A 27,111-nucleotide genomic window follows, 5' to 3' on the forward strand; every position below is an offset into this window, starting at 1 on the left:
TAGGCTTGCTTAGGGCGTGTCTCGCCTGCTTCTCTTTGTGGCTCCCCACGGCGCACGTTTTGGCAGAACCTGGCGATGTGTCCGCGACCCTGGCAAGCGAAGCATACGATTTCTTCAAAATCTCGCATACCGCGCCTGTAGCTTTGTGGCGGTCTCCGGTTTCCAGCGAATGGGCGCTGTTGAGCGCGCGCTTCAACCTGGCATTCTACCTGCTGAGATAGCAGCTGTTCTAAGCGATCTAACCGCTCTGTCAAGAGAGCAACCTCAGGGTTGAGCACCGCTCTCTCTATGACGCGTACTCTCGCTGCGGCTGTCGTTAACGCCTCATTTTGTTCCTCATCCAATGCGGCCTCCACGGCTTGGTCGAAATTGCTCGGCTTGCGCGAGAGCACGAACCGGCGCACGGGGTCTTGCAGACCAGCCACGAACAAAGCGGTCACTTCCTCTTTAAGTATATCCTCCGCGTATTTCTTCTTAAGCTGGTCTCCTTCCTCCTCCCTGCTTAACGTATCGCGCGCTAAGCGCTGAAGCCGCGACGCAAACGTTCGCACGTCCTCCCCTACCATCTGTCCGGCGTCACGGAACCTTTGTACTCGCACGTGACGTGGTTCAGTGTCAAAATGCTCAAACGCGAGCTTCTTAAATTCCGCAAATGATTTTGTGGATTTTACTTTTTCGTCTCGCCATGAAAAATCATGAGCAGCTCCTGCCATCTTACACCTCGCCATTCCCAGCATTTGAGCATCGGACCATCCCCCCATTTTCCCAATCTCTTCTAGCATGGAAAAGAAATCGCAGATTGGAACTCCTGTCTTATCTCCCGTAAACGTCGGAATGACGCTTCCTAATGCCAGCATGCTTTCTCCGAGCGACGGCTGTGGAGTGGGAGCTCCCTCAGATACAGTCATTTTTTTTTTCAAGCCCTCCAGTGCCTCAAGCCTCTCAAATGGGGGTAAAAGTCCCACAATCAGTCCCGTGATTCCCTTTTGATTACAATTTTGAAGTCATGAATGTCACAGCATTCAGAGGACATTTGCTTTTGAGACCCCACTTCTGACACCAGTGTGATGACCCCCATAATGCGCAGGTCCACACGGGACGGAGAGGCAAAGAGACACCGTATGGCTCAGTTTAAACAAACAGGTATATTCAATAATTACACATGATTAGGATTATACATCAGAGGCTGGGGCGTCCGAGCTTACGTGCCGACGACTTCATGGGGGCGATGGAGTGGCTCCGGAGTTGGGCTCGAGCGGTTGCTGGCAGAAGCTGCACGCCGACGGGCTTCGGCGCTGAAGGCCCTCTTGGAGAACGATGTCGTCCTGAGCGTGCTTGCAGTAGAATTTCAATAGTCGTCCGTTTCTTCGAGGATGGTTCACAAACCCTTCCTCTAGTGTCGTTCGGCTTGGAAGATGAACAGGAGGCGAGCTTGTAGATGATGACAGCAGAGCATAATTTTACAACAGAACAAACTTTGCACTTCTTTACTCATCGACCGGGCAGGTTAGTGCCTAAGTGGCATCACATTACATGCTAAGCATGGAGCCCCAGCTCAGACTGGACTGCATCCGTTTACATGTGCTTTTAAGCACTTGATTAACAAAGGACTAAGGGCGGTCATTTCCAGTGGCCCGCCCAAAGCATCAATTCTCCAATCCAAAATAACATGCGAGATGGGGACCACCCCTTTGGGTTGGGCTTAGCCTCGAACCCAGAGTCTGTTAACAATACAAACTAAATAAACAACAAAAACGCCACCACTCTCTCTCAAGTGAGAGTATACACAGGCTCTCTCTTCGGAGCTAATTCACTAGCGCCTGTCTTTCCACATTCTTGGCGAGTACTGCCTGTCCGCCATGACAGGTGTCCGTCGCGGCCCTTCTGGGAAGCTGTGGGTGCCTTCCCGGCGATAGCCCACGACAAAGGGGGGGGGGGGGGAGGGAAAGAATGTCGTCTTCGCGGTTTCGCATAGCGTCGGCTGTGGTACGGCGCGCTCTGGCCCGCTGACAGCCCCCTTGTCCTGGAATGTAACCGGAAATTGGGGAGGATAAAGCCTGTTTCCCCGGGGCGGCGGCGGGACCGGCTTTTCTGGTCGTCACTCAAAGAGCATGGCTGGGTAATTGATGATGCCGCTGTCACGGGTCTCCGTCTACGCCGCGCCGTCGAACGTGGATCCTCGTAGCACACACGGAATGTCACAGCAGTATGACGGTCTGCCGCCGTGGCAATGTTGCCTAAGACCAAGCGGCCCCACGTGCTCGTTGTGTGCGCCTCGCTTGGTTTCTTGGTGCGCTTAATAAAGCCGGATGTCTGCGGCCGTCACAGCGGTGCTGTCAAGCAGCTAGTGCCTCCTGCGCCTTTGTCACTGCTTGCGGGGGGAGGGGTAGGCACGCGGGTAGGGGGGAGCTCGGAGCTTCACCGAGAGCTCTCCGTGTAGACCGGAGGCCCGTCGTGACCGCAAGCTAAGGGAATAAAAAAATGTACGCGTTGATGAAGCGCGGCCTTACACGTCCCCCCTAAGATGCTAAATGAGCTTGGAGTCCACTCATTTACGCAAAACCAAATAAAGGCCGCAACAACCTAAGCCTGCAAGCTTAGCTTCTCGTGCGACAACTTCTTGCCATAGCGGCACACAAATCCGCTGGTGCAGGGGTTATAGCCACACATACTAGCAAAAGAAACGGAATACACAACACTGGAACATGACGGCATACAAATCCGGATATGGCGCTAAAATGTCACATCAGAATAACTGACACACACACACACACACACACACACACACACACACACACACACACACACACACACACACGCACGCACGCACACGCATACACACACACACGCGCGCACACACGCACACACACACACACACACGCACGCACGCACACGCACGCACACACGCTCACACTTCGGCGCACAAGTCTATTAACAATCGCACAGCACACTTACACGCAGACACCCAGCACACGAAGCACACCTAAGTGCACTGTCGTGCAAGTGTCTCCACACCAATTTTTGGCGGCGCTGCACAGTTCAGTGCACGTTCCCCGTTGGGTGAGTGGGAACGTTCACGCCGACCGAGGCTGGCCTGGCTATGCCTCGCGATCTGTCCCAAATACGGATCGTAAGGTTCTGGTGCTTCGGTACGGCAGCTCGCGAGTCGATGCTGCCTGGTAAAGTTGATTGTCATAATGCGCAACAGGCCTATCGAGGGATTAAATGTTCTTTTTCAGCTAATTGGCGGGACCACTAATCCACTAGCTCGCCGCAAGAATGTCAGACGGCGGAGACCCGCGAAGCTTCGGTGCCATCGAGAATGCCAAAAAAAGGACCCATCGCGAAATGCGAGGTGGTTCACATATTTCCGCAGAGGCCCAGTATGACGGTCTGCCGCCGTGGGAATGCTGCCTAATGGCGCGTTCACACTTGGACTTTCGGCGGCGAGAGCGAGCGGAATCCGCTGACGCGGCGAATATTCCGCCGAAATACCCAGCGGAAAGGCCGGTCGGTCCAGGACCGAATTCTGCCACCGGAAAAAAATCCGCCGAATCTCGTCAGCCAATAGGAAGGCGAGTACCCGCGGCGACAAACATGGCGGCGCCCTTCGATGCAGGACGCCTCGCTTCAGACTGAATTCGTTGCTGTTACTGCCTTTTTCAGCGCGTTCACTGGCCTTAAAAGAGCCAGCGGTCTTTTGCTTTGTCTTATCTCGCCATAAGAACACGTTTGAGCGATAAATTTGCTTTAATTTTTATTTCGGGTGACGATTCCTCCCCTTTTAAGCTTAAGAGGGGCGTCGGTTTGTTGACAACAATGATTCCTCTCCTAACTACCAGATAGCGCCACTAGGCGTTTAAAAACAAATGTCGGAACGTCCGACAAAATAGCTGCATTTTGCTTACGCAAACGCGTATAAGGTTTTGGTATGTAGACAGCATCGATTAACCTCCTGTACGCCGTGAGAAGACGACACACAGATGATGAGCGGCGATGCAGTGGCCGGGAAGTGTGAACGAGACAGCATTTCGGCGGCCGCGGATTCCGCTTCCTCTCGCCGCCGAATGTCCAAGTGTGAACGCGCCATAAGACCAAGCGGCCCCACGTGCTCGTTGTGTGCTCCCCTCGCATGGTTTCTTGGTGCGCCCAACAAAGCCAAGTGTCTTCGGCCGTCACAGCAGTGCTGTGAAGCAGCCAGTGCCTCCTGCGCGTTTGCCACTGCTTGCGGGGAGGAGGGGGGGGGGGAGGGGCACGCGAGTAGGGGGGAGCTCGGAGCTTCTCTCCATGTAGACCAGAGGCCCGCCGTGACCGCAAGCTAAAGAAAAAAAAAATGTACTCGTTTGAAGCGCGGCCTTACACGTGGTCTGTATGTCGAATTTGTGTCACTATGTATGTCGACATTGTAGGGGGAACATTCGTTCTCTTTGCATCGTTTTAAACTTAGCAAATTTTTAGTGTGCGCTGCAACATTACTATGTATTTCCATTCAATTCACAGTGTTCATTTACGCTGATATTTTGTCGCATGCTCCTATGTCCTCTCGGAGTGCTTGCATTTTCCTCTATTATTGTAATACTTCCATATATAATTGTTTCCGCGGCGCTAATGTGTGATGTATACTGTGGTACACCCCCTACTGTAATGCCCCTGCGGGCCAACGTAGGTACATATATAAAGAAATAAATAAATAGCGCGAACCGTGAACGTCTGGCTGCCGGATGGTCCGCATTGTCATAAGCAAGAAGTACACGCGTGCACAGCACCCGCGCTGATCTCCCCGGCACGCTGCTCGCTCAGTCTTTGTCTAGCTGATGGCCAGACGCGAAGAAGCACTTGCCTAACATGCGCCTTTTTGTTGCACTCGTAAGCAGCCGTTCGCACCTGAAATACACCGGATGACACGTGCTCGGCACGCACAGCCTGCTGCATGGAGGCATGGGGCGCCGTGGGTCCAGTTTAATATACTAATGCAGCAGAAAGTGCATCTCAGAGCAGGCCTTTCAGCCAACGGCGTCGACTGAATGTCATGACGTCGCGGCTTATCCCCTTGCTTACTAGTGGGACATTGATGGCAGCTGACAGGCGCAAGAAAGTTATTCGTTACATTATCTCACTCCTGTCGACGTCTTGGCTTGAGGGCGCCTGTTGAAATGCATTCGCCGCCGCATTATTCAGTTATATGCCACTACAGTGCTTCTAGATGATGAGATTTTCGCAATAATTCTCACAGCGAGAGGTCTTCATGGGCCACCTTTTAATGGGACATGCAATGGTAACCCCGCTGAAGAACCATAACCGCTTTCCCTCGGGTGTCGGAAAGCAGCTGAGGTGAGATGGGAGGTTGAAGGGGAAGGGATCTCGCCGCGCACAGCAAATTCAACTCTCTCACCAAACACGAATGAGAGGAAGAAAAATAGCAGCAGGGAGGAGAGGGCGAGGTTGCCCAGCCTTGGTTCTAGCAGAGATGGCGTTCGCATATGTAACGCTACGCCGCAAAAAGCCACAGAACATGCACTTGCACAGGGAAGCACGCACTCAGTATAGAACTTTACGCGGAAATGTACAAACAATAATTTTGATTGTGACACGAAGAGGTTTCAGCCAGTCTCCCCCACTATAATGCACTAATGTGATTCATCACAGGACACTGACTAGTGAAGCAATTATACTATTGATTCTTCGCTTCTTAGGCCGGAAACCATTTTTGTTGGGGCCAATAAGACGAGCTTAAAGCAGCCATGAAATGATCGTTCTTCATATTGGTGTTTTGTGCTTCAGCAACTGATACAAGAGCTTATGATTCAGCTTCCGAAATTTGTCTGCCCTAGACGAGCCCTATGTTCCAAAAAATGCGATCGAAATTGAGAACGGAAACCTCCTCCCACCGGCAGCGAACGCCATATTGAATGCTATCGTGACGCCACCAGGGCATACACGGAGCAACGTCGTCTGCTCTCATTGCTGCGATGTGCGCAGCGAGGTCTCTTGCCCCTCTACTTCCGCGGGAGATCGAAGTAGCAGGCGTCCCCCATATATGAGTGACTGGTGCCGCAAAAGCGTTAATAATAGGAACGCAGTTATTCTTCGGTATGGGGTCCGGTTACACTAGGCTGATGCGACGGCGATCGGCGCTCGTAGTCGTCGCCTCGGCTTGTGCGGCCGAGCGAAAGCTTCACACCCGGTGAATAGACGGCCCGAAAAAGAGCGCTTCTGTACCTTATCCTTATCCAAAAAAGCGAAACGAGCGGCTGCATTTCATATCTTTACACTTCGTTACTAATCTGAGGGGAACTCCCTGCAAGATGCTTGAATTTCGGCCGACGATAGACCACCGGCGCCTTTCGTGACGAGGCCTATAGCGAGTACGCAGGATTCATGTGTGCGATTTCGGCGATTGCGGAGAGCGAATTCGCAAGTTTTAACGCCTGAAAATAGCTGTCGAGCGTAGTTTTGGCCACAGTTCCCTCAATGCGACCACTGCCTACATCGCAGGGCTCGAGTACAATAAGGGGGAAGTGCCGATATGTGACCCAGTCTGCACAGCATGTGCTAAGGCAGCCGGCAGGAGCCGTCGGCGTCGACTGTGGACAACAAATCCGGTTGTTTTCATTAATGCAAGTAATGTCCCAATGTATTTTTAGTTAAAGCGCATTAAAATAATATACCGATGAAAAGCAGATACAATTAACGGGAAGCGCAGGTCATACGCGAAGCGTTTCCCAAGCAGGCGATATAGCATCAGCAGCGCTTATTGCAGTGTTATCATAGTTTCTAAATAAGTAAAACTACAATCTGTGGGCAATACTACGTAATATTTAAGGTAAGGGGAGCCCACCTTGCGTTTTATGTCAAGCAAACGAGCAGTACTGTTTGCGCACTGCTATGTAAACAATCCAAGCTTGGGGCTGCAGTTGTCGTGATCATCGCATTCCTGGGCCACAATGCGCACGCACAGTAAACGCTAAAAGATGTACTATTATTTTCAAGTAATCCTTTAGATGGCGGCGACGATTCATCCGTGCGGGCAGTGAAATAATTCGAGTCGCGTAGTATTTTTCAAGCGGCTTGGTTTCTGCAAAAGAGTTCTACGGGCCCAAGGGAATGTATGTTCGACTTACAAAATCGCACATGCAGCGGGAAAGTCGTCTCATTCGGCACTTTTCTCTGCTTCTTTCGCGCATCACGGTTACTCTACTGCCACCTTGTGATAATTTGAGTTTAATCATCGAGCCGATTAATAGCGGACAAGAACTTTGTAGCTAGCTACAAAACGCGGCTTTCACGGCGCACATCGGCGAAGGCATGCACGGCGCGTGCTCCTTTCACATACAGGAGCACTTGACTGCTCATAAGAAACCACACTCATAACATAAAAGTATGTTTATGAGCATAAATAATAAAGCAGGGGTGCATCGATTTCTGTTTCCTCAACAATCAGAAAAGGGGTGCCACGAGCTAGTCCGCTTTCTTAAGGACCACTCAGGTGACGTACTAAGCTGACCGCTTCCTAAAAGAAAACACTGAAAATGTATTTTATTTCGATAAGGTAAAAAAGAAAACTTTCGAGCGTCCGCCGGCTATGGTGTGCATGCAAGCACCTCAACAGCGCGCAGAAGACGACGCGGAGCGGGTATGCTTCTCTGACGTCAGCAATTAGAGGTTGCCAGACCAGCAAGCAGTTCGTAGAAGAAACGGAAAAAATTCATTTTAAAAATATTTACGGCACAGAATCAACTGAATCTTGGGGGAATTTTAATTTAAGAAGTTGAGAATTAACTTCGACAGGTGGGTAAGCGTGAAAATAAACGGTCATGGTCCGTTTCAATTTTGAAAGATCACTTCGGTTTGTGTAAGAACTGATTTTTTTTACGTGTCCGACGCAGTTAATTTTTTTCACCTATAAGTTCATCCGTAATGATAGACACTTGATTCGGCTCAAGCCACTACTCTTGCTCTTAGCACACAAACGCTGCTTGCGTTTACAAGTGCTCGTAAGAATCTATGCCAAAACCATTCTTACAGCAACTTTCCTGCAATTAATCGCAGTTTCATCCAGGGAGCATACCGACGAGTCCCGGTACCGGAGAAGAAAACTAAAGAGAGTCAAGTCCACGGACTGCGAGGAGAACTCCGACGAATACCTGTGTGAGCTGTCCACAAAAACCTGACCCTACCTTCCTTAGAAAACTTGCGCACGTCGTAAATAACTTTACTGGTCACCATACGTTCCGGAGCAGCATTTGGAAAACTACTTTATACTGTTCATGTCTGACGCCTTGAAGGAGCCTGTTGAAGACTGCCTTTTAAATGATGACCAAATGAGGCTTTGGCACCTATAGACACACGTATTTCATGTGTATGTAAACTACTTCCTATTCCTGTGCCTCGTCCTGACTTAGGCCAGCGAGCATTACATAAAAAATGTTAGCCTTCGGTTTGCGTCTTCTGCGAAACCTTGACCTGGACACTATGCTTGCAGTTTGCGACGATTGCGGAAGTGACCACCCCGGCGACTGCCCCGTACACGGACCGTTGACACACATCAAGGACACCGAGGTGAGTGCGAAGCACGTGCATGCTGAGAGTGAAACGCTGCCTTGGAGTCCAGTTCATATCTGGCTATTCTCATTCCGCACAGACCGGCGCCAAACAAGACGGGCAATGTGCCGAGTATAGAGGGCAGTCCCTGATTCCAGAATTTACCTTCACCTGCTGTAGCATACATACATTATGGGAACTGTCCACTGCAGCCACTACACTCTTCCTGTTTCTCTCCTTTCACCGCCTCTTTGTGTCTTACCCGACCCACAGGGAGGCACACTAACTCATCAGTGCACTCACATCGCCGCACTCACTCTCAAGCCTGTGAGTGTGAGTGTCAGTTACTGGTTGGGAGTGTGAGTGCATGTGCGTGTCAGTGCGAGTGAGGGGATAAGAGTGTGAGTGGAGATGAGTGTGAGTTAGTGGATGTGAGTGTGAGTAGTGATGACTGGTGAATGGACATGGGTGAAGAATGGATATGAGCTGATGTGAATGGGTGCGAGTGGTCGTGAGTGGATGTGAGTGGCGTGTGGACGCGACAGTGAAATTTCTCGTGTGTGTTTCGTGATTAAGGTATCCGCTATTCATGTTGTTGACAGCTTAGGGAAGCAACTATTCATGACCGAGGGCGCCTCTAGCCGCATAAGGCACCATGCCGGTGTTTTTGGACGACCGCAGCAGGGCATTTTGCTGGCGCAGGAACGTGAATCTTTCGTTCGTGTTCGCGTTACTAGTTCACAGTTGGCGTGGACGCACGCCCTTCGCGGGTGCAATGAGTCGCTACGAATTGTGTCAGATCCTTTGATCGAAATTCGCGTTGCCACTGCTAGAAAGGTACATTCTCTTGTCAGTCCTTCTACATGGCTTGAGCTCATATACGAAGAGTTTCAATGCGTGCTGGTAAAACAGTGACAGTAAAATGATCTGCAATAACTAGCGTAAGGTGGGATCTCGAGTACTGCAGTGGACGGTTAGGTTTATATCCCGATAACGTTAAGGAGCTCATGTCGCAGAAAATCCGGCGTCATGACTGACCGTGAGCAGCAAAAAGACCACGTATCCCCAGGAAAGGAACCTAGGATGCAGGTGGGCCACCTTGGTCACGTGATCTTGTGTTGTGATCACAACCTGCCCACTGGACTGTGAACAACTGCTCTTCGTGGTAGGTGGCAGTTAAAAAGATTGGCCACTTGGGAAGACCAACCTGGGGCACAAAAAGCCGACCTGTGGCAGCACCTGCCATCGCAGGGCTGTGGCGCATCGCTTAACCTCTGCACCACTGGCCCCGGAGTTCTAAGAATGTATTGAAGACAACGACCAATTGTGCATACATTGAATTAAGTCATTATGCTGTCACGTCATATTCTTGGCAGAGCTTAAGTGTCCCCTGCAATTTTTTCTGTGCCCTGTTGTGGGCATTGTAGAGCTGTGCTCTGGCCGTATTTTTTTTTATTGAACTCGACCCATGTGAAGAACCTGACGCATTTGGCATGGTTCCTGAACTGCACAAATCGGCTCAAGCCCGGAAAAAGCACGAAAAGCAAGTGCTCTTTTCTGTAAAGCCAGTGGTTCTTGTTCCTATCGTATACTTGGAGGAGGCCATCATCGCAAATCAAGCATATATATTTTTTATTTCTTTGTACACATAAGATCAGACATGGTAACACCTTGACGCCAAGGAGATAGCTGTCATGGCGAAGTGGTAATATAAATTGCTTTAATCTGCTCGATAATTGATTTTTTTGTGCCGAAGGTGGCGAAACGTTGCGGCGATTTTCTGCAGTAGATATGAGGTGGGAGCCAAATGGGCCGCACCCATTTTGATTGGCTGGACGTAGAGTTCTAACTTCATTCTTCTACACTCGAGAAAGCGATCGAAAATATAACGTCTCTGAGTCTTGTCTGTTCGCTCTTGATAAAGAAAGCTACAGAAAAAAAGCAACAGAAGTTAGTGGACTTTGCTCGAAGAGCGGGAACGAGCTGAGGATAAAGCTCCCTGAATCGCCACAGAGTCCAAAAAGCCCTTTTATTTATGGTCGTGAAAAAACTGCCGTCAGTATCAATGTACGCGGAAATACGCCGCTGGTGATTTGTGCTGCTGGAGGCTTCCCTGGAAATCAAAAACGTCATACGAACTTCCGCTGCATGTGTGCAAGGCGTGGTACTGTTTGGCGCGCCCCAATGATCGGCACTATAGTTATATTTCTTCACACGTTCTTTCCCTCTGTCGGCACATGGAAGGAGCTTCCCTGAGAGCTTCCCTGAGGTTGAAATTTATTCGTTCACATCATCATCCGAGTCAAAAGTTCCTCCTCCACCCTTCTACGTGGTCTAAATGCCCTTCAGACACAATGCGCACCAATAGGGTCAGGTTCAGCCCTGGGGCGGAGACGCCCGTCCTCCGGCAATGTTCCTTGTTTCTATCGGCGATGGCGGCAAATCAACATCGGATACAGGGTCTCGCCACGTAGGTGATACCATCGCACAGCTGGACTTCAGCTGCACGTTCTCTATATCAGCAAAGAGTTCGTCTTTGCGTCGCTGCTGCCATCACCGCCGCCATCACCGCCGCGGCCCAGCTGTAGTCTCCACAAAAGTCGGACGCGAACCTTCGCGCATCGCACCCGCGCAAGGACGTCAGTGCTGGAGCATTCAACAATTTCTGCCGCATGGCGACCCGGCACTAGCAGAACCGCCAAGCCAGGGGCCTTCACGCATGAGACTCGATCCACGCTCCCTCGCGGTATACTAGGGGGTGGGGTCACCGAACTGCGCGACACCAGCGCTAATCCTTTCGGACTCCGGCGGCGACTCGCCACGGTGCACATGCCGCCAACGCTTGCAGATGGCTCGTCACTGCCTCCAAACTCTCCCCCTACTTCCCTCGCAAGAGCACGTCTCGCCGCCACGTTGGCCAGGTTCTCTGCTAACCGGCCTTACCCGAGAGGGACCATTCATTACTGATGTTCTTTCACTGTACCAAGCTGGCTCAAGGAAGCAGCTCATTTCCGGTCCATAGGCGACCTTGCGGCAGGCGTCGAGCGCAACAGCACTGGTCGTGTGCAATGGGCTTCTTAAATTTTTACCTTTTTGTTTTCAGTTCTGCATGTCAGCGGAAGAGCTTCTGTTTGCACGCTCCGATTTCAACAATTCTAGCTGCACTGATATCTGGGAAGCATGAGGAATCCTCACAACCGGATAATGCGATTGCCTCTTTGAAATTCTGGATAGAGCTTTTTCCCAGTAACGTCGAGCCGTTACAAAAGGGCTTGTACCGCAAAATGGCTAGCTATCTACGTACGCTACGTTAAAGTTAGCTACGTACGCGTTCTTCCGAGAATGATATTTCCTCAACGAACGAAGAGGCTGACTACGGTGAGAATAATTAGGTGCAGTGTTAGCACCCTCTATGGCAACGCAGATGCGCACATGGCCTCTGTATGTACCGCCCTCAAACGAGAACACCACACTGGTCTCTAAAGCCCCCTTCAGAGTGGGATTATGTGCAACGCAGACAACCTACTGCACGGCAGGCATGTCCACAGATCGGTCCCGCATGCCTTGTCTAGCTAGACGAATGCCTCCGAAGTAGGTTACCACTCCCCTTTGAATCCTTTTTTTCGGCAGGGCAAATCTGTACTTACTGTGTTACTTGGCGTTAAGGTGTGAATTTAGGGCTGTTGGTTATCCACAAAAACAGCTTAGCGCAAAGAACGGGACGAGAGAGGGCGTTTTCGAGCCGTTTTCTTTTTCGTGAGGAATTGACCATTTGCGGAAATGTTTCTGCGCATGCGAGGTGAAGGCGCCGCCAGCGCTCTCTGCAGGCGATTCGGTTTTGGTTGGAAAACATAAGCCTTCCGTGCATTCCTCCGTTATAGTGCGACGACTGATGTGAGCTGTAACTGCCACGTCATTGCCATGTAACTGCAAGAATATTTTGTCAAAACTAGCTGCGCGTTTTACAACAGCGAGACTTGTACGTAATGAAGGCCGCGACGAGATGCAAGGCGCCAAAAACGAGCCCGTTGATGGGGTCAGTAGTGCGCACATCCATCACGTTTCGAAACGGGTGTTTCTGCTATATTCCGCGCTTACTGCAAAGTGCACACTGCTGTCGATCTAGAAGAGTTCTGCCATCGACACACGAAAATCAAATGGCTTATACTAGTATGAACATTCACCATAAATGCTGCAATGTCAAACTCAGTTATCCGAACAGCGGGAGCACGGTAGAGCGCAACTTCGCGTATATTCGCGCTTTCTATAACGCTCCTGCGGCCCGTCCGTTAACACGCAAAGCAGCGCTCTGCCGTATCAGCGCTAGCCCTGATTAAGGTAGTACTACGGGTCGTTTACTAATCAGCTAAGTGTGCCATGAGGCGAAATGTGCTGTGCGAAGTTAAGAGAAACTCCTGCCCTATGAAGGAAGCGCGAACTTACTCATCTGTGCGCTTTAGGAAATTCAAAGAGCATCTATTATAATGTTACACTCGCCCGCGCCACCTACGCGCACATCTTCGCTTAGTCGTTAGGCGTTCCGTTGACGTAGCAGAGTGCAGGTATTGCTACGCATTGTCGTTTTTCGGGATAATACGCGAAAACTCTTCGCTCAACCCCGTATCTAAAAGCGAAAATGGGGTGTTCTCCCCCTCTATCATCCTCTTTCGCGAGCAAACACATGTTTCCTGCAAATAAAGAGCATTAAAACCACAAAACAAGCGCGCGTGAACGCTGGACGCTGTCTTGCATATGCTTTGTCGAGAACCCGTTTCCAGCCAAAAGGGCCAGCGGAGCTTCTCTTTTTGCACGACAGGTGGCGCTCGCTATTCCGCAAATTTAAAGGGTTCACAGAATCCATTCATCCACCCATGGTCAATTCCCCGATCTTTTCAGAAACTTTCTCCATTTCTCAGGATGCGAAAAGTATTCACAGGCACGAGTTGCGTCCACAGTGTTCATACAGACTTAGGCAGGCCATTCTAAAGGCAAGCAAAATATTGGCACTCAGACGCTATCCAAGACCCTTGTCAACACAAACTCATTATTGTTACTTACGCGCTGTCATAGGCGTGTGCAGCGAGGAAGGGGGACGAGGTTGCACCCCCCCCCCTCTCGCTATTAGCATCTATTGGGGCGCCAAGTCTGCCCCATGCCTTTATTCTCTTAGACCTTTTCCTTCATTGCTTATAGTGCAGTGTTCTGGGCATGCAGCTTTTTGACGATACCGGCAGCCGAGGTCTCGTGATGCTGCGTTCAAAGAAATGTTTACTTGCCAGTTCAGTCTGAGGCGATCTTTTCAGTTTCTTTTTTGCAATAAACAAAAAAGGATGAGTCATATTTTCTTTGGCTTAGATATTATGAGAATGCCTTGGAAAGCACGTTGTTAAATTGATGTCTCAGCGGTGCAGGGGCGGTTTTCATCTGCGTATGCTACACCTGAAAGGATGAACTACAGCTCAATATTTTGTATAGCTTGCAATTGCATCATTGCTCATCTTAGCGCTCATTTTTGATCCTAAGGCCCCAGGTGTGAGGAGGTTGGGAAGTAGGGGCCGCTGCGCTGAAACTTTGCTCCCCGTAATGAACAACCGTGCGCACGCCTATGGACACCGTTCAAAAACGTGCCTAAGCATCATAGCTGACGCGAAACACGCACTCATTCTCTTAGCAGCAAGCGCGGGAGCACACGTGCGTAAGATTGGTTCGGGACATGAATATGCGTGATATATGACAAATTCTTTCGAGCGTCGAAACCGCGAAATTTGGCTAAAGAACCCGATAGAGCCCCGGGTTGCTCACCAACGCATATGTGCGAACCAGGCTCTGCATGGGGAGCCACGAGCGTAGTCGGCCGTGGCAGTAAATATTTCATTCCTTCCATTGTCCAAAACAAGGAAACAGTGAGTAAACGGGAATGTGAGCGAGTGGACATGAGCGTCACTAAATGGCTGTGGGTGTAAATGGTTGTGTGTGTGAGTGGACATGAGTGTGAGTGGCCGTGAGTGTGATTGAGCCACATCTCACAGGGACGAGGTATGCCTTGACCACTTTATTCAGCGGACAACCGTTTCTTACGGAATTACTGCTCCCTTCGTTTTATCGTGATTACCCGCCAACATATCACATATCTGGACGACCTCTTTTGAGCATAGATTCCAAGGATTGTGGCGTTCATTAAAATGCAAATGAACAGAGTTTTCTTGTATGAAATTGCAGCTCCACTGAGGCTGAATGCTGTAGTCAGTCTGGTTTTCTAGTGAATGCTGTGAAAAACAGAAGCTGGGAGCAGTGCAGGCATCCACGAGAGGACGTGCCGCTCGCAGGTGGAAGCCGGGGACCCACTGCGTGCAAACAAGAGCCTCCCAAAAGATCTGTACATCCGCCGCTACGTCTTCAAGCGCACCGAGTTCGGGGTGTTCACGCTAAAACCGCTGCCCAGGAGGGTCTTCTTCGGCCCCTACGAGGGTAAAAGGGTGGAAGCCAACGGCGAGAGCAACGCCTACACCTGGCAGGTGTGTCTATTACGAGGCCTGTTTAGAACCATGTACCACGGCTGCGTTTACAGCACAGGCGTCTTCTGTCTTCTACTACAATAGCTCTAAAGTTGAAATATTTTCTAGTTGGTGGCTCAGTCGTCATCTGATGAGGTTCGGAGAAATTTGAGTGTATTCCGCCTCCACGAACGGCAGATATTATCATGCGCACTGCCATTCAAGTGCTCATGATATAGCTTTCTCAAGACGAATTTATGTTTGACACTTTATAAACAGCCCCACATCTTCCATTGCTGCCTCCAGCAGGATAGCGGTGTCCAGCGCAGAAGGATAGGCAGAATTTCCACCGTGATCAAACAGAACGGCAACTCAATTAATAGAACTAATACATAAGTTATCGCAAAGCATAGATAGCCGAAAACAAACCGACCTAATACTACTTGATTTTTCGAAGGCATTTGATCGAGTTACGCATAGCAAACTAATTAATAAGCTTGAGGCGACACTAGGTCAAGGACCTATAGTTAACTGGATTAGAAATTATACATCAGATCGAGCACAGTTAGTACAAATTAACCAGCAAGCTTCCCACATAGTCCAAGTTGTATCCGGTGTTTCCCAGGGGAGTGGCTTGGCCCCCATCCTCTATTTAATCTTCATCAATGATTTAGCCGCTAATGCTAATGTCAACATACGACTTTTTGCAGATGATTGCATCATTTATAAGGAAATAAACACAGTTGATGGCCATCAAACCCTTAACAATGCGCTTAAATCTATAACAAAATGGTGCACGGACTTGCAGATGCCCCTCAACGCTACTAAATCAGCTCATATGACAATAACAAGGAAGAAGCATAAATCAAATTTTCCATACACCATAAATAACACACCACTCACTACCGTCACGGAACATAAATATCTCGGTCTACTAATAACTGATGACCTCCGGTGGAAAGCATACGTGGACATGATTACATCAATAGCTCTAAAACGACTCTTTTATATTAGACGACGACTGCGACTAGCCCCTGCCCAATCTAAACTATTAGCGTACAGCACTTTGGTTAGATCTGTCTTAGTATATGGTAACGTCGTTTGGTTCCCTCATACTAATTAAAATATTGCCAAACTCGAAGCAGTTCAAAGAAAAGCTGTCAGATTTATATTTAACAAATACCAAACAACTGACTCAAATACAGAAATAATGAAACGTGAGGGGATACAAACACTCCAAATACGTAGTAAACTCGCGCGACACAGATGATGTATCAACTAATTCACCAGCAATTAAAACTTGACGTAATAAATATATTTCCTTTTCTAAAGCAAGACCGACACGTCACAAACATTCTTAGACACTTAACGAGTACCCTTTCCATACTGACTGCTTCAAATACTCATTTTTTCCGTTTGCCACTCGTAAATGGAAGAGTCTTAAACCTTCAATAACTAGCAGCTCATCGTTAGGAAAGTTCAGCGCTGCCATCGAGAGCACGGTACATAATTAGCAAATATTTTTGTGTGTGTTTTCTGTGTTGCTAATATTGCTTCCTATTCTGTGTGCCTTTTTAACGTTAACTTTGTTCAGGTATACACAGACTACCAGTATTGTTTTCTGAACTATTGCGATACAACTTTTGTCATGACGCCTATTGTGAGATTAATTTGCCTTGTTTCGATAGGGTTATGATACAGTTCTTTGTATTGTTATTCTGCGTTGTTGTACTTTTGGTTGTATTTCCATAGTTAATTCCAGTGCCTTTGCTTTACCCTTAGTATTAGTTGTCTATTTTACGATCTTCACCAAAATGATGTATTTTCTGAACTCATTACTAACCCTATTTTGCCCTCCTGCAACAATCCCAAATGGGACTAGCAGTATGTATTTATCAATAAATAAATAAATAAATAAATAAATAAATTTCATGGTGCCTTTTTATCATGACCTGAAGGATTGACACACAGTCGAGTTTATTCGTGGTGTTCCCAGGTTCGCAAGAACGGCAAGGAATTCCTGGTGGACGGTCGTCCACTCGAGAGTTCCAACTGGATGCGATACGTGAACTCTGCGGCCAGCCCGCGGGAATCTAACTTGGTGGCCTACACGCGCCAAGGTAACATCTACTACAGGACGTGCAAGGCTGTCGGCACGGGCGAGGAGCTCCTCGTGTCATGCAGCCCATCGTGCGCCCGGGAGCGAGGGCTGCTCACCAAGCCACGAGCTTCGCGGCCACCCGGGGACGGTGAGGGGGTCGGCTCTTTTCGCGGATGTGATTCACTTTATGTAGGAAGGTGATATCACCTCGAGCTCGCAAGCTTAAATCAATGTTCTGCCAATGGAATAAGATGTCTGCGGCTACAGAATGCCCTAGCGACGTGCTTAAATGCGCGACCACCTTAAGATATGACCTCGAGCGTACCAGAAGCTTGGAAGAACGCTAAGATTATCTTAATTCATTCCAAAGCAGACGCCAAGGACTTGAAAAATTAGACCGATCAGCTTCCTGTGCGTTGCCTAGAAAGAATTTACTAGTGTAATCGCTAATAGACTAAGGGCAAAAATAGACTTGAATGAACCAAACGGTCAGGCAAGCTTTCGTAAAAGCAATTAATCAACAGATCACATTCACACTATAAATCGGGTGATAGAAAAATGCGCACATTATAAGCGACCCCTATATTTAGCCTTCATTGATTACGAGCAGAGGTGGGCAACCTCATGAGGTTTCGACCTCACCAGGTCAACCTCAACCTCAAAATGACCTTAACCTCACGTCGTGAGGTGAGGTTGAGGTGAGGTCGGCGACGGCTCGACATTTTGTGAGTGAGGTCAGCAAATCAGACTTCAACCGCACGCGTGAGTTTCAGGTTGAGTGAGCTCGAAGTTTTGAGGTCAAGACTTTTTGAAGTTGGCACGTCTTACTCCGACGAATGCCGCTTCCGAAACGGAGTTGCAGTGCATCCCCGCAATGACGCTTGGTCTTCGACTTCCCCTGTTTGGACAACCGGATGCCACAGTTCCTTCTTAGCTTCAGGGTGCTGCGCCGTAATGTCCGTTCAGTCCTGAGCCTACAGGAAGACGCACCCCTCCGGTCTTCCCGGAAGGATCGCAGCACGCCACTCTTTCTCCCCCTTGCCCCGCCGGCGTAGCACCCGGCTGCGTGACGGTCGCCTCAAACTCCCGGGAGTGCGCAAAACACTTAACTCATGTTGACCCGCGGTAGCTTTGTTTTATGCCACAAACAAAGAAGTTCAGTCCAAAAGGCACGCAATAAATTCTTCGCAGCGTGAATTGCCGCAAGCAAGACTGCTCGGTGTTCATGCGCTGATGCCACGGCTCTTCGAGTAAAGGAGGTCCTGCTGTACATTACAAGCTGACTTAACAGAAACTGGAGAATGCAGCATAGGCGAGAGAATGTGATTCAGGTTGTTCTTAACAACGACACCTGCTGATTTGATTAGAAAAGCACGAAGCCAGAAAAACCTGTATAACATCGTCGAAGCTTTTGATAGGTGACTTCCCCTTTCGAATCTCACACTAATTCTGTATGTTCCCGTTCCGTAATGCAAGCAGATGAAAATATAATTTCACTTTTATCCTTTCGAACAACTTCTCCTTTTGATCTCCGGTTCCTTGTTCCTTCTCGGAAATTCGCTTATTATGTCGAAATACGGCAACACGAGGTGAACGCACCAGCATACGGTGTTGCAGCGGCGAAAAAATGCAAAAGTATAATGATTGTACGGTGATGTGGTAGCTGATTTCCTTTTCCTTTTTTTAAATTAATATGTATGCATGGAACTTATTACATGCTGTGCTGCTGAGTCGCTGTTTCAATCCTAATATGAAGTTTAATAGGGGCATACTGTTGTTCGCTTCCGTTTTTAGTGTGCAATTTTTGTTTGTATGTTTCTAATCATTCGCTTTTTTTTTCTTTTCTCGTATGGGATCAGTTAGATTGGCGGCCTGCCTTGCAGACGACCAGGCGTTACCCGTTATCTTTCCATCAACTATTTGGCAGATACACATCATTCACCTTAAACGGCTTCGTAGGATGCTCGCGTGGTGCTCGTGGGTAAAAAATGTCGAGGATGCTGGCGCACCATTGATTAGTTCAGTTTTCAAGAAAAGAAGTGATGGACCTAAAGCAGCTTGTCTCAGACTGGTTGACGAAATGGTACCCAGAATTCTGTTGAGGCGTATGCGTATACATACTACAAAGATCATGCAACGACACATGCTTTTGACTCTCGAGATGATGGCGATGATGATGATGCAAACAGTATGGACCTCCCTCACCCCGCGACGTCACGAAGATGCGGTGGCGCTGATGTTAGCAGCGACTTTCGCATGGTAGGCAAAACAGGTTCCGCTTGCCCGTGCCTACCGCAACTGCCGCAGTTACCGGCGGCTGCTTCAAGCCTGTGCACTGCAGAAGCAGCATGTATTGACCAGCTGCGTCACTGCTGGGTCCGCGTAGTAGCATAAAAAATATTAAATTAGCCTCGATAGGTTTCTCGCGCATAAATGCCGCATTCGGAAACTGGCTAACAGGCACTGGGCCACGGTAGTAAAGCGCGAAGTCTGGGAGTCGATAGGCACTGCCACTCAATGCACTTAATGCATGCAAGTTACTGCGTTCATTCACCTGAACTTCAGGATAGTAGGCTGATAATTGCTCAAGGAAAAAAAAGATATATGTAGCTGCACACGTACTTATCACCTTGAGCCGGAGTGCACGGGGCGCCGACAGGTTCACTCGCCCCCAAGGAATGCGTTTTTTTGTTAATAGCACACCATGTTTAAATGGCGCGTTTTGTGACATTTAATAGTTACTTGAAACTGTTTCTTGATAGGACGACGTAATTATTTCATTCGAGTAGAAAGAAGTCTGGTAAGTTGTGTCAATCTTGCGCGGTCGCGTTGGTGTGCTTAGAATAGCGTACCTTAAGTGTGCTAAACGCCATATGCTTTTTCATTGCATCATGCATGTGTCATGTTTTATGAGGTAATACATGATCGCGAAGCTTGTTTGGAAAGAAGCAGCCGCAGGCGTGCTACTAACAGACACGTGGCGAGATTGAGAGGGGACGCGGCATGAAAAGTGTTTTCGTTGTAACTAAACTTGGTGCAAATATGAAATTCCTACGCTAGTTTCAGTCATTCCTTTTATTTATAGCTATACCTGGCGCAGTTCTGGGTAATTATAATTAACACTGTCGTCAAGTTCCCCAAAGCTAGGTCCCTAATTGAGTGGATAGTGCGCAGTTTTTTTTATGCCAGCATGTGCATAAAGCCCTGTTCTGTATGATGACGCGATTAGTTGTTTTTCTATATGGTCAGTACTTATGCATGCGTAGTTACATGAAAACGTTTCTTACAAAAAATAACTAACACAATACTGCACGTGTAGGGAAAAAAATCGAGAGATTTATTACGCTCCTCAACGTCTCAGGAATAGTTGGCGACAAATGGAATCATTTGATTTTCATGCGAATTACGAAGGTGAGTGATCCAGTTGCAGAAAATGTGAGAGGTCAGAAAACGAACCTTAAAGTTTATTCCCTCGTTTATGGCATCTTCGCTTTCGCTTTGGTCAAAAAAAATGCGGCACTGAAATCAAAGAAATTACCTCACAATTTTTGACAACCACACTTCTAAAAAGCGTAATTTATAAATTTGTACTCAATATTTTGCTATAATTTTTCGTCACGAAACTAGACTTCAGAGCTAGGAAAGGAAATAATTCTAGAAATCAAAAATTTTCACCAAATCGACCAGCTTAACAAGAGTACAGGTCGGCCTGGCTGGTGCGTGGTCATGCGGCTAAAAACAGCGCTAAGCGAGACAGGAGATCGGGGACACGACTCTGTCCCCACTTTTCGCGCAGCGCGACACGTACGTATGTCAGCAGACGATGAGCGCATGTCTGCTCCGGCGAAACAACGCCAGCACTTCCCCTCACTAGTGTCCCGAAGTAAAATCATTCCGGCTAGTGCAGAGTGTCAAAACTTGTTTTATTCAATGCCTAGCGCATAAATAAACGGCAGGAACGCTTTCTACATGTTTACTACTAACCATATATACAATACACAGTGGCAAACTATTTCTCTTTATAGGCCGCACGTGGACACCGCGAGCTCGTGTACTTCGACAAATTACTAAGTTGGAAGCATCGACCATTGCTGTGATTCGCAGAAACTGGAAACGCGCCTACAAGCCTTGAAAACCCGCGCACAACACATATCCGCGACGCCACTCCCCGACCTTTTGCCTACCACGAGCTCACTAGCGACTGCAGCGCCACCTCGTTTGTTTACAAACATGCAGGAGGTCCATATCTTTGTGAGCCCGGGGAAGTCTGATATAGCGCTATCAATATGAATCCTGACAGAATATTGTTTATTGTATATTACCCAGCAACCGAAGACAACTATTGTGCATTTTGAAAGAGCTAGATTATGTTTTCGAACACTCTGCCAAATATTAAAATCACACGGGTTTAAACAACTGGCCTAGAGTGGGCAGCGTGAACCGCTCTATCTGTCCAGAGCACCATGGCTCTTTGCTCAAATTTCCCCGCAGCAAAATCTCTCCAAGACGCCCCCCCCCCCCCCCCCCTCCTCGGGCAAAAAAAAAAAAAAATACGCCTAAGCCCACATGAAGTGGCGCGTTTACCTGCTGGACAATTCGAATGCCATTTATGTGGACCGGGTTGTAGGCACTCTTTCTAATGCGTTTTGCGCGCATGTGTAGTAAAGTGGGATACTTGTATGTATCTTGAAATGGGGGTGGAAGGGGGGTGGATGGGGTCCTGGTATGACGAGAAATAACATCGTTGTCACTTCAGGCGGTGTGATTTCATATTAAATCGTCGTCACGTTACTAGGTTTGATGGCACAATACATAGCTGTCAATTGTCCTGGTATGATGTCACACTCACATGATGTCAGCACTGTTTATACTAATTAGTCTTAGCACTACGTAATTATACTAATTAGCGTTAATAAATATGCGACGTCATCATCGTCGTCGCGTGACTCGTCGGCTCGTGGCGTCACATGGCGCTGTTTCTTGCGGACACTTTTTCCGGATATGACCTTGAAAGTAAGCCATTTAATGCTTTCGCGATAATAAAAGAAGCCGCTCGCTTCTACACAGACACAAACACAACGTGCCTCTCTTGGTGTACTACAGTCGCAGCTTGTAAAATGTTTTCGAAGGCAACACACAGGGGACTGAAAAGAGCATTCTCGCTATGCCGGATAGAGCAAGAAAACAGAATTATACTGATATGCGTCTGCATAGCCATCGTCTGCATAACCATCGACGACCAGTTTCTTTATATTTGGTAACTTTTCTCAAGCCTGAAAAGAGTATCGTGAATACGTTCGCCCTCCTCCCAATTTCTGCTGGATGGTGTAGGAGGGCTGTGTTTGTCAATTACCGGTTCGTGCGTGAATGAGCGACAGCCTTCCAATACGAACAAGTATACACAAAGCAGGCTGAAAAATATTGACACATAAAGTACTCACCGACGTACTGCTGGTAACCGCGTATGGGACACCCCTGCCCGCGGGCCACATACTTGAGGATACATCCCAGATTATAAGCTTCTCCTATTGCGTGTACATCAATAGTGTCTGTATACACCTTATTAAACAATACCATCATCATTTCGGCTTTACTGTCTCACATAATTCTCAGAACTGTTTTTAACTGAATAACTTCTGAATCGCTTTTTGTTTTGTTTTTCGTTAGTTTTCTGAGGTCGAGCAGCCGACCTGAACCTCACAATTTGAGGTTGAAGTGAGGTTAAGTGAGGTGAGCAGTGGTTTCAGGAAAAGTGAGGTGAGGGCATCTAAGTAGACCTCAATCTCAACTGATGAGATTGAGGTTTAGTGAGGTTGGCAAATTCTTTTTGACGTTGAGGTGAGGTATAGATTTTTGAGGTCAAATGCCCGCCTGTGATTACGAGAAAGCATTTGACTCAATGGAAACCCCTGCATTCATGCAGGCATTGCGGAATCGGAGTGTAGAAGTAGTAGTAGTTTATTTAAAATAAATAAAACAAACGGAAGTAAAAGAATGTTGCCGGCCGCGGCATTAGCCATCTAATATCTTAAGCACCCGAGCTGCAGCCGGTGGAGCTGAAAGGGAAACAGAGAGGATACCGAGGAGAAGTATAGAGGGGAGCGATAGCCAGAAAGGACACGGGAGACCTTTCTACACTATTTACAAAAGACATAAAGCAATCAAGTTCGCGCCGCTCATGCGCTAATGTTGGGGCTCTGTGAGTGTAGAAGCGCCTGATGCGAAAAAAACGGAAGATATCTATAGCGACTGCACAGCTGCCATAGTCCTCCATAAATTCTGCAATAAAATTCTAATTAGGAAGGGCGTCAGGCAGGGAGACACAATCTTGCCAAAGCTGTTCAGCGCCTGTTTGGCGGAGGTATTCCAATGCTTAAATTACAATAGTTTGGGATAAGAGTTAATGGAGAATACCAAAACGATTTGTCATTCACTGATGCCTTGTTGAATCAGTGGGGAGATGAACTGCGAAGCATGATCAATGAGTTAGGCAGGAGGGCAGAACGGTGGGTCTAAAAATTGACGTGCAGGAAGCTAAAGTAATCTTCAACAGCCTAGCAACGGAACAGCAGCTCACAAGTGGAAGCGAGGGGCTTGAAGTGGTAAATAATACGTCTACTTAGGTCAGGTAGTGACAGCTGATCCGGATTATGAGAGGGAAATAACTAGGAGGATAAGTATTGGGTGGAGCGCATGTGGCAGGTTCTCTCAGATCATAAATGGCAGTTTACCAATACATCCAAGAGAAATGTATACAACAGCTGTATTTTACCGGTACTCGCCGATGAGGCAGAAACGTGGAGGCTAACGAAAAGAGTGCAGCTTAAGTTAAGAGCAAAGCAGCGAGCTATGAAAAGTAAAAAAATGAGAGGTGTAACGTTAGGAAACCGGAAGCGGGCAGAGTGGGTGAAAGAACCAACCCGGGTTAAATACATCCCAGACGAAATCAAGAGGAAGAAATGGGCTTGGGCAGGGCATGTTGTGCGCAGGCAAGATAACCGCTGGACCTTAAGGTAAACAGAGTGTATTCCAATTGAAGGCAAGCGTAGCAGGGGGCGGCAGAAGGTTAGGTGGGCGGATGGGATTAAGAAGTTTGCTGGTATACGGCGGGTGCAGCTGGCAAAGGACAGAGTTAACTGCAGACACATGGGAGATGCAGAGGGCGTAGTCTGCAGGGGGTGTAGTCTGGCTTATGATGATGATGACGAAACTGAAGTGGACTCTCGACACGTTTTTTTTTTTAGTGTATTTTGCCACTGTCGTGAAGGATATGGGTCGGCAAGTTTGTCTAACATGTGGGGTGGCCGAACATATAACGACGAGAATGGGTCAGTCTCGATCTGAAATACGCTGGTTGTATAGCTGTCACTTTGAGGTCAAGGGGTGATTTGCTTAGTGCAAAAGGAGCTGCGTGGAGGCGTATTTTTTTTTATTAAAAATGAATTTACAAGGTTACAATACGCACAATGCTATTAGACCCATAGTTGAAGGCTAGTTTCGGGTCCATCCGTACATTTTTTTTTTCGGGTCCATACTGTGCATTTTAAATGCGGCATGCGAGGACAGTACATTGCGTTCATAAAATAAGTCAGATTCTAAACAGGCATAAACAAAAGTACGCATACACAATACATACATCCTCAGAAAAACAAAAAAAGAACACAGCATAACGTCACATACTCATCAGGAATGTTTTTAATGATTCCACACAGTTTGTTCTCTGTTTTATAAGGCATCAGCCTTAGCACTGCCAGTGCCGAAAAGAAAAAAAACTCCTTCCTTCCGTGTGTAGCCTCGTTTGGCAGGGGGAAAGTTATGAGAGGAAAATGTGCCCCTCCTCTCAAGGAAAGATGAGGGACAGAGATAGTGGGTTATGGAAGACGGAGAGAGGTTGTAAGGCGCTGGTTGGCGAGGGGAACGTGGAAAGGGGTATGGTGTTTCACAGTGGCCCTCTTCAATTTTCCGCCTCTGTCTGTACGCGGTCTGCCTGCGGGTCGCCTGAGCGTGGATCCAGCGTTGGCTGCGTGTGGCCGGAGAAAGACGGGTGCGCCACGGACTTTCGTCGAGCGACGCGTGCGGGACTGCGGTGCAGTGAAGACATTAGAGAGTTATAGCATAGCGCAATCCGCGATCCGCTAGCGTGACCCGCTTCCGTGAGGCGCCACTGCGCACGCGCAGGTCGCCCTGTGGACGCCTCATGGCTCCACGTGCCCGTCAGCTGCGTGCGTGCCGGCCGTGTCGGCACCAATGAGCGTGCACCCAGCGGCTTCGAGATAACGGACCACGGTAGCGGATCGCGCTATGCATAATTCTCTTTTAAAAGTCAAAGGCGGGCTAGTTGGTGGTTAAGAGGGAAGTGCATATTGTAACCGCGCAAAACGCGTTGTGTCTTGTGCGTTCTTCTCGTCGTCCCTCGTCGTTTTGCGCGGTTGCAATATGCATAATTCTCTATTGGAGCACATACCCCTTCTCTGCACCGCTTCTTCAGTGCCGCGTCGGGATATGCTCGCGGCCTACAGGCCACTGGTAATCATCCCGCCCATACTCGAGGCGCTGCTGTGCGTACGGCCCCAGGGCTGTGCGCGCACCCGTGACAGAACAATGGTGAGCCTCTGTGTGTTCATCGAGCAGGTGGACTTCCGCTTGCTCTTCGCCAAGTAGTGCAAGCGTGACATGAACGCTCCGTGGGTGCTACCTCTCACAATACGCGCGGCCGGGCGCCCCACCCCGGCCGCTCCTGTAGTGTGCCGCGCGCACGATTTGTTCGAGACGGGGCGCTACGTGCGCGCGGCTATGTATGTAATTTATTTTTTTTCTGCAAATAATTGCGCACAGTGGCCGCTTGCGCGCAAATATTTGGGAACAGAACCTGGATACTGACGCGTGAGCGGGGCGAACTTCACTACTTTTTTGTATTTTGTATATAGCCTACAGAGCTCTCCCCTGTACATCCTTGCTATCACTCCACTTTATACTTCTCGCTTTCCTCTCCCTTTCCCATTCACCTCCGCCGGCTGCAGCTCGGGTGCTTAAGATATAAGATAGCAAATGCCGCAGCCGGCAATATTCCTTTCCTTAATTTTTTTTTTTCGAGCTGCTCCGCTCACTTTCGGTGGCTGCCCCGAACGCGTTAGTTTTTCTCTGGCTGGGCGGTTTTCGGCTGCTAGCGGGCAGCCAGACTCGCCAAGACGATTTTGTGCTGGGAGCACTCGGGGCACTCGCAGACGACGGAGAGATGGTAGGGGAGCGGGAAGCGCGCGCAGCCTTTTTATGTGAAATAGAAGGACCGCGGTTCTTCTTGCGATGATTTGCGCGATGCAGGCGATTTTTTGAACAGACCATGGTGCATATCGTCCGCGTCGCCTGCAATGGCTCCTTTGCGGCAGTTCTTGCTGTTCATTTATTTTTTTGCGTAGATGTGTGTGATTGCAGTCGAAGGTCTGATCACCTCCTAATCACAAATGGTCGCTTCGTATTACAATCGCAAAATTATTTCTAAAATATATCGACTGTTAATCTTGTGCGACCGGCTGATATTGCGATGGTGTTCGAGGCCTTTTTGTTCGAGGCAGATTCCAGCTCCCAGTACGCGCGCAAATACGAATGTGCTGGACGTGTTTGGCGAGTTAAGTCTAACGCGACACGGCAGCGTATGGAAGCGTCTACTCTGCGTTCTGCGTAGTGAAAAGGCGGATGTGCTTTGAGTAATGCTTTATTGACTGAAACATTTCCTTTATAAAAAGACGTCATAAGCACATTGCTCCTGGCATCTGCGAGAGCATATATGTGGTCACACAGGTGCACTTTTGTCAGCCGAAACGAGAGCTGGTTGCGTCGTCTCCGATTGCCGTACTGCTTGATGCTCAGGTCTTCTGCCGCAGATGCTTAAAATATCTGTGAAGTACCCCGCATATGCATCGTCCTCGCGTTTGGCTCATTAGAAAGATAAAGAGAAGAGTTTCCCAGCGCGGATCA

At 48.5% G+C, this 27,111-nt stretch overlaps 1 protein-coding gene across 1 annotated transcript in view; it reads left to right on the plus strand.

Moving 5' to 3' along the window:
- LOC144129652 (histone-lysine N-methyltransferase PRDM9-like) overlaps positions 1-27,111 on the plus strand; it is a 50,828-nt gene that overhangs the window by 19,569 nt on the left and 4,148 nt on the right. Inside the window, exons 3-6 of the mRNA XM_077663763.1 lie at positions 8,050-8,148; positions 8,483-8,559; positions 14,868-15,056; positions 17,032-17,284. Coding sequence (XP_077519889.1) covers positions 8,050-8,148; positions 8,483-8,559; positions 14,868-15,056; positions 17,032-17,284 — 618 coding nt within the window. The remainder of the gene's footprint in view (positions 1-8,049; positions 8,149-8,482; positions 8,560-14,867; positions 15,057-17,031; positions 17,285-27,111) is intronic.

Source organism: Amblyomma americanum, chromosome 4 (genome assembly GCF_052857255.1).
Source record: "Amblyomma americanum isolate KBUSLIRL-KWMA chromosome 4, ASM5285725v1, whole genome shotgun sequence".
Classification (NCBI taxonomy): domain Eukaryota; kingdom Metazoa; phylum Arthropoda; class Arachnida; order Ixodida; family Ixodidae; genus Amblyomma; species Amblyomma americanum.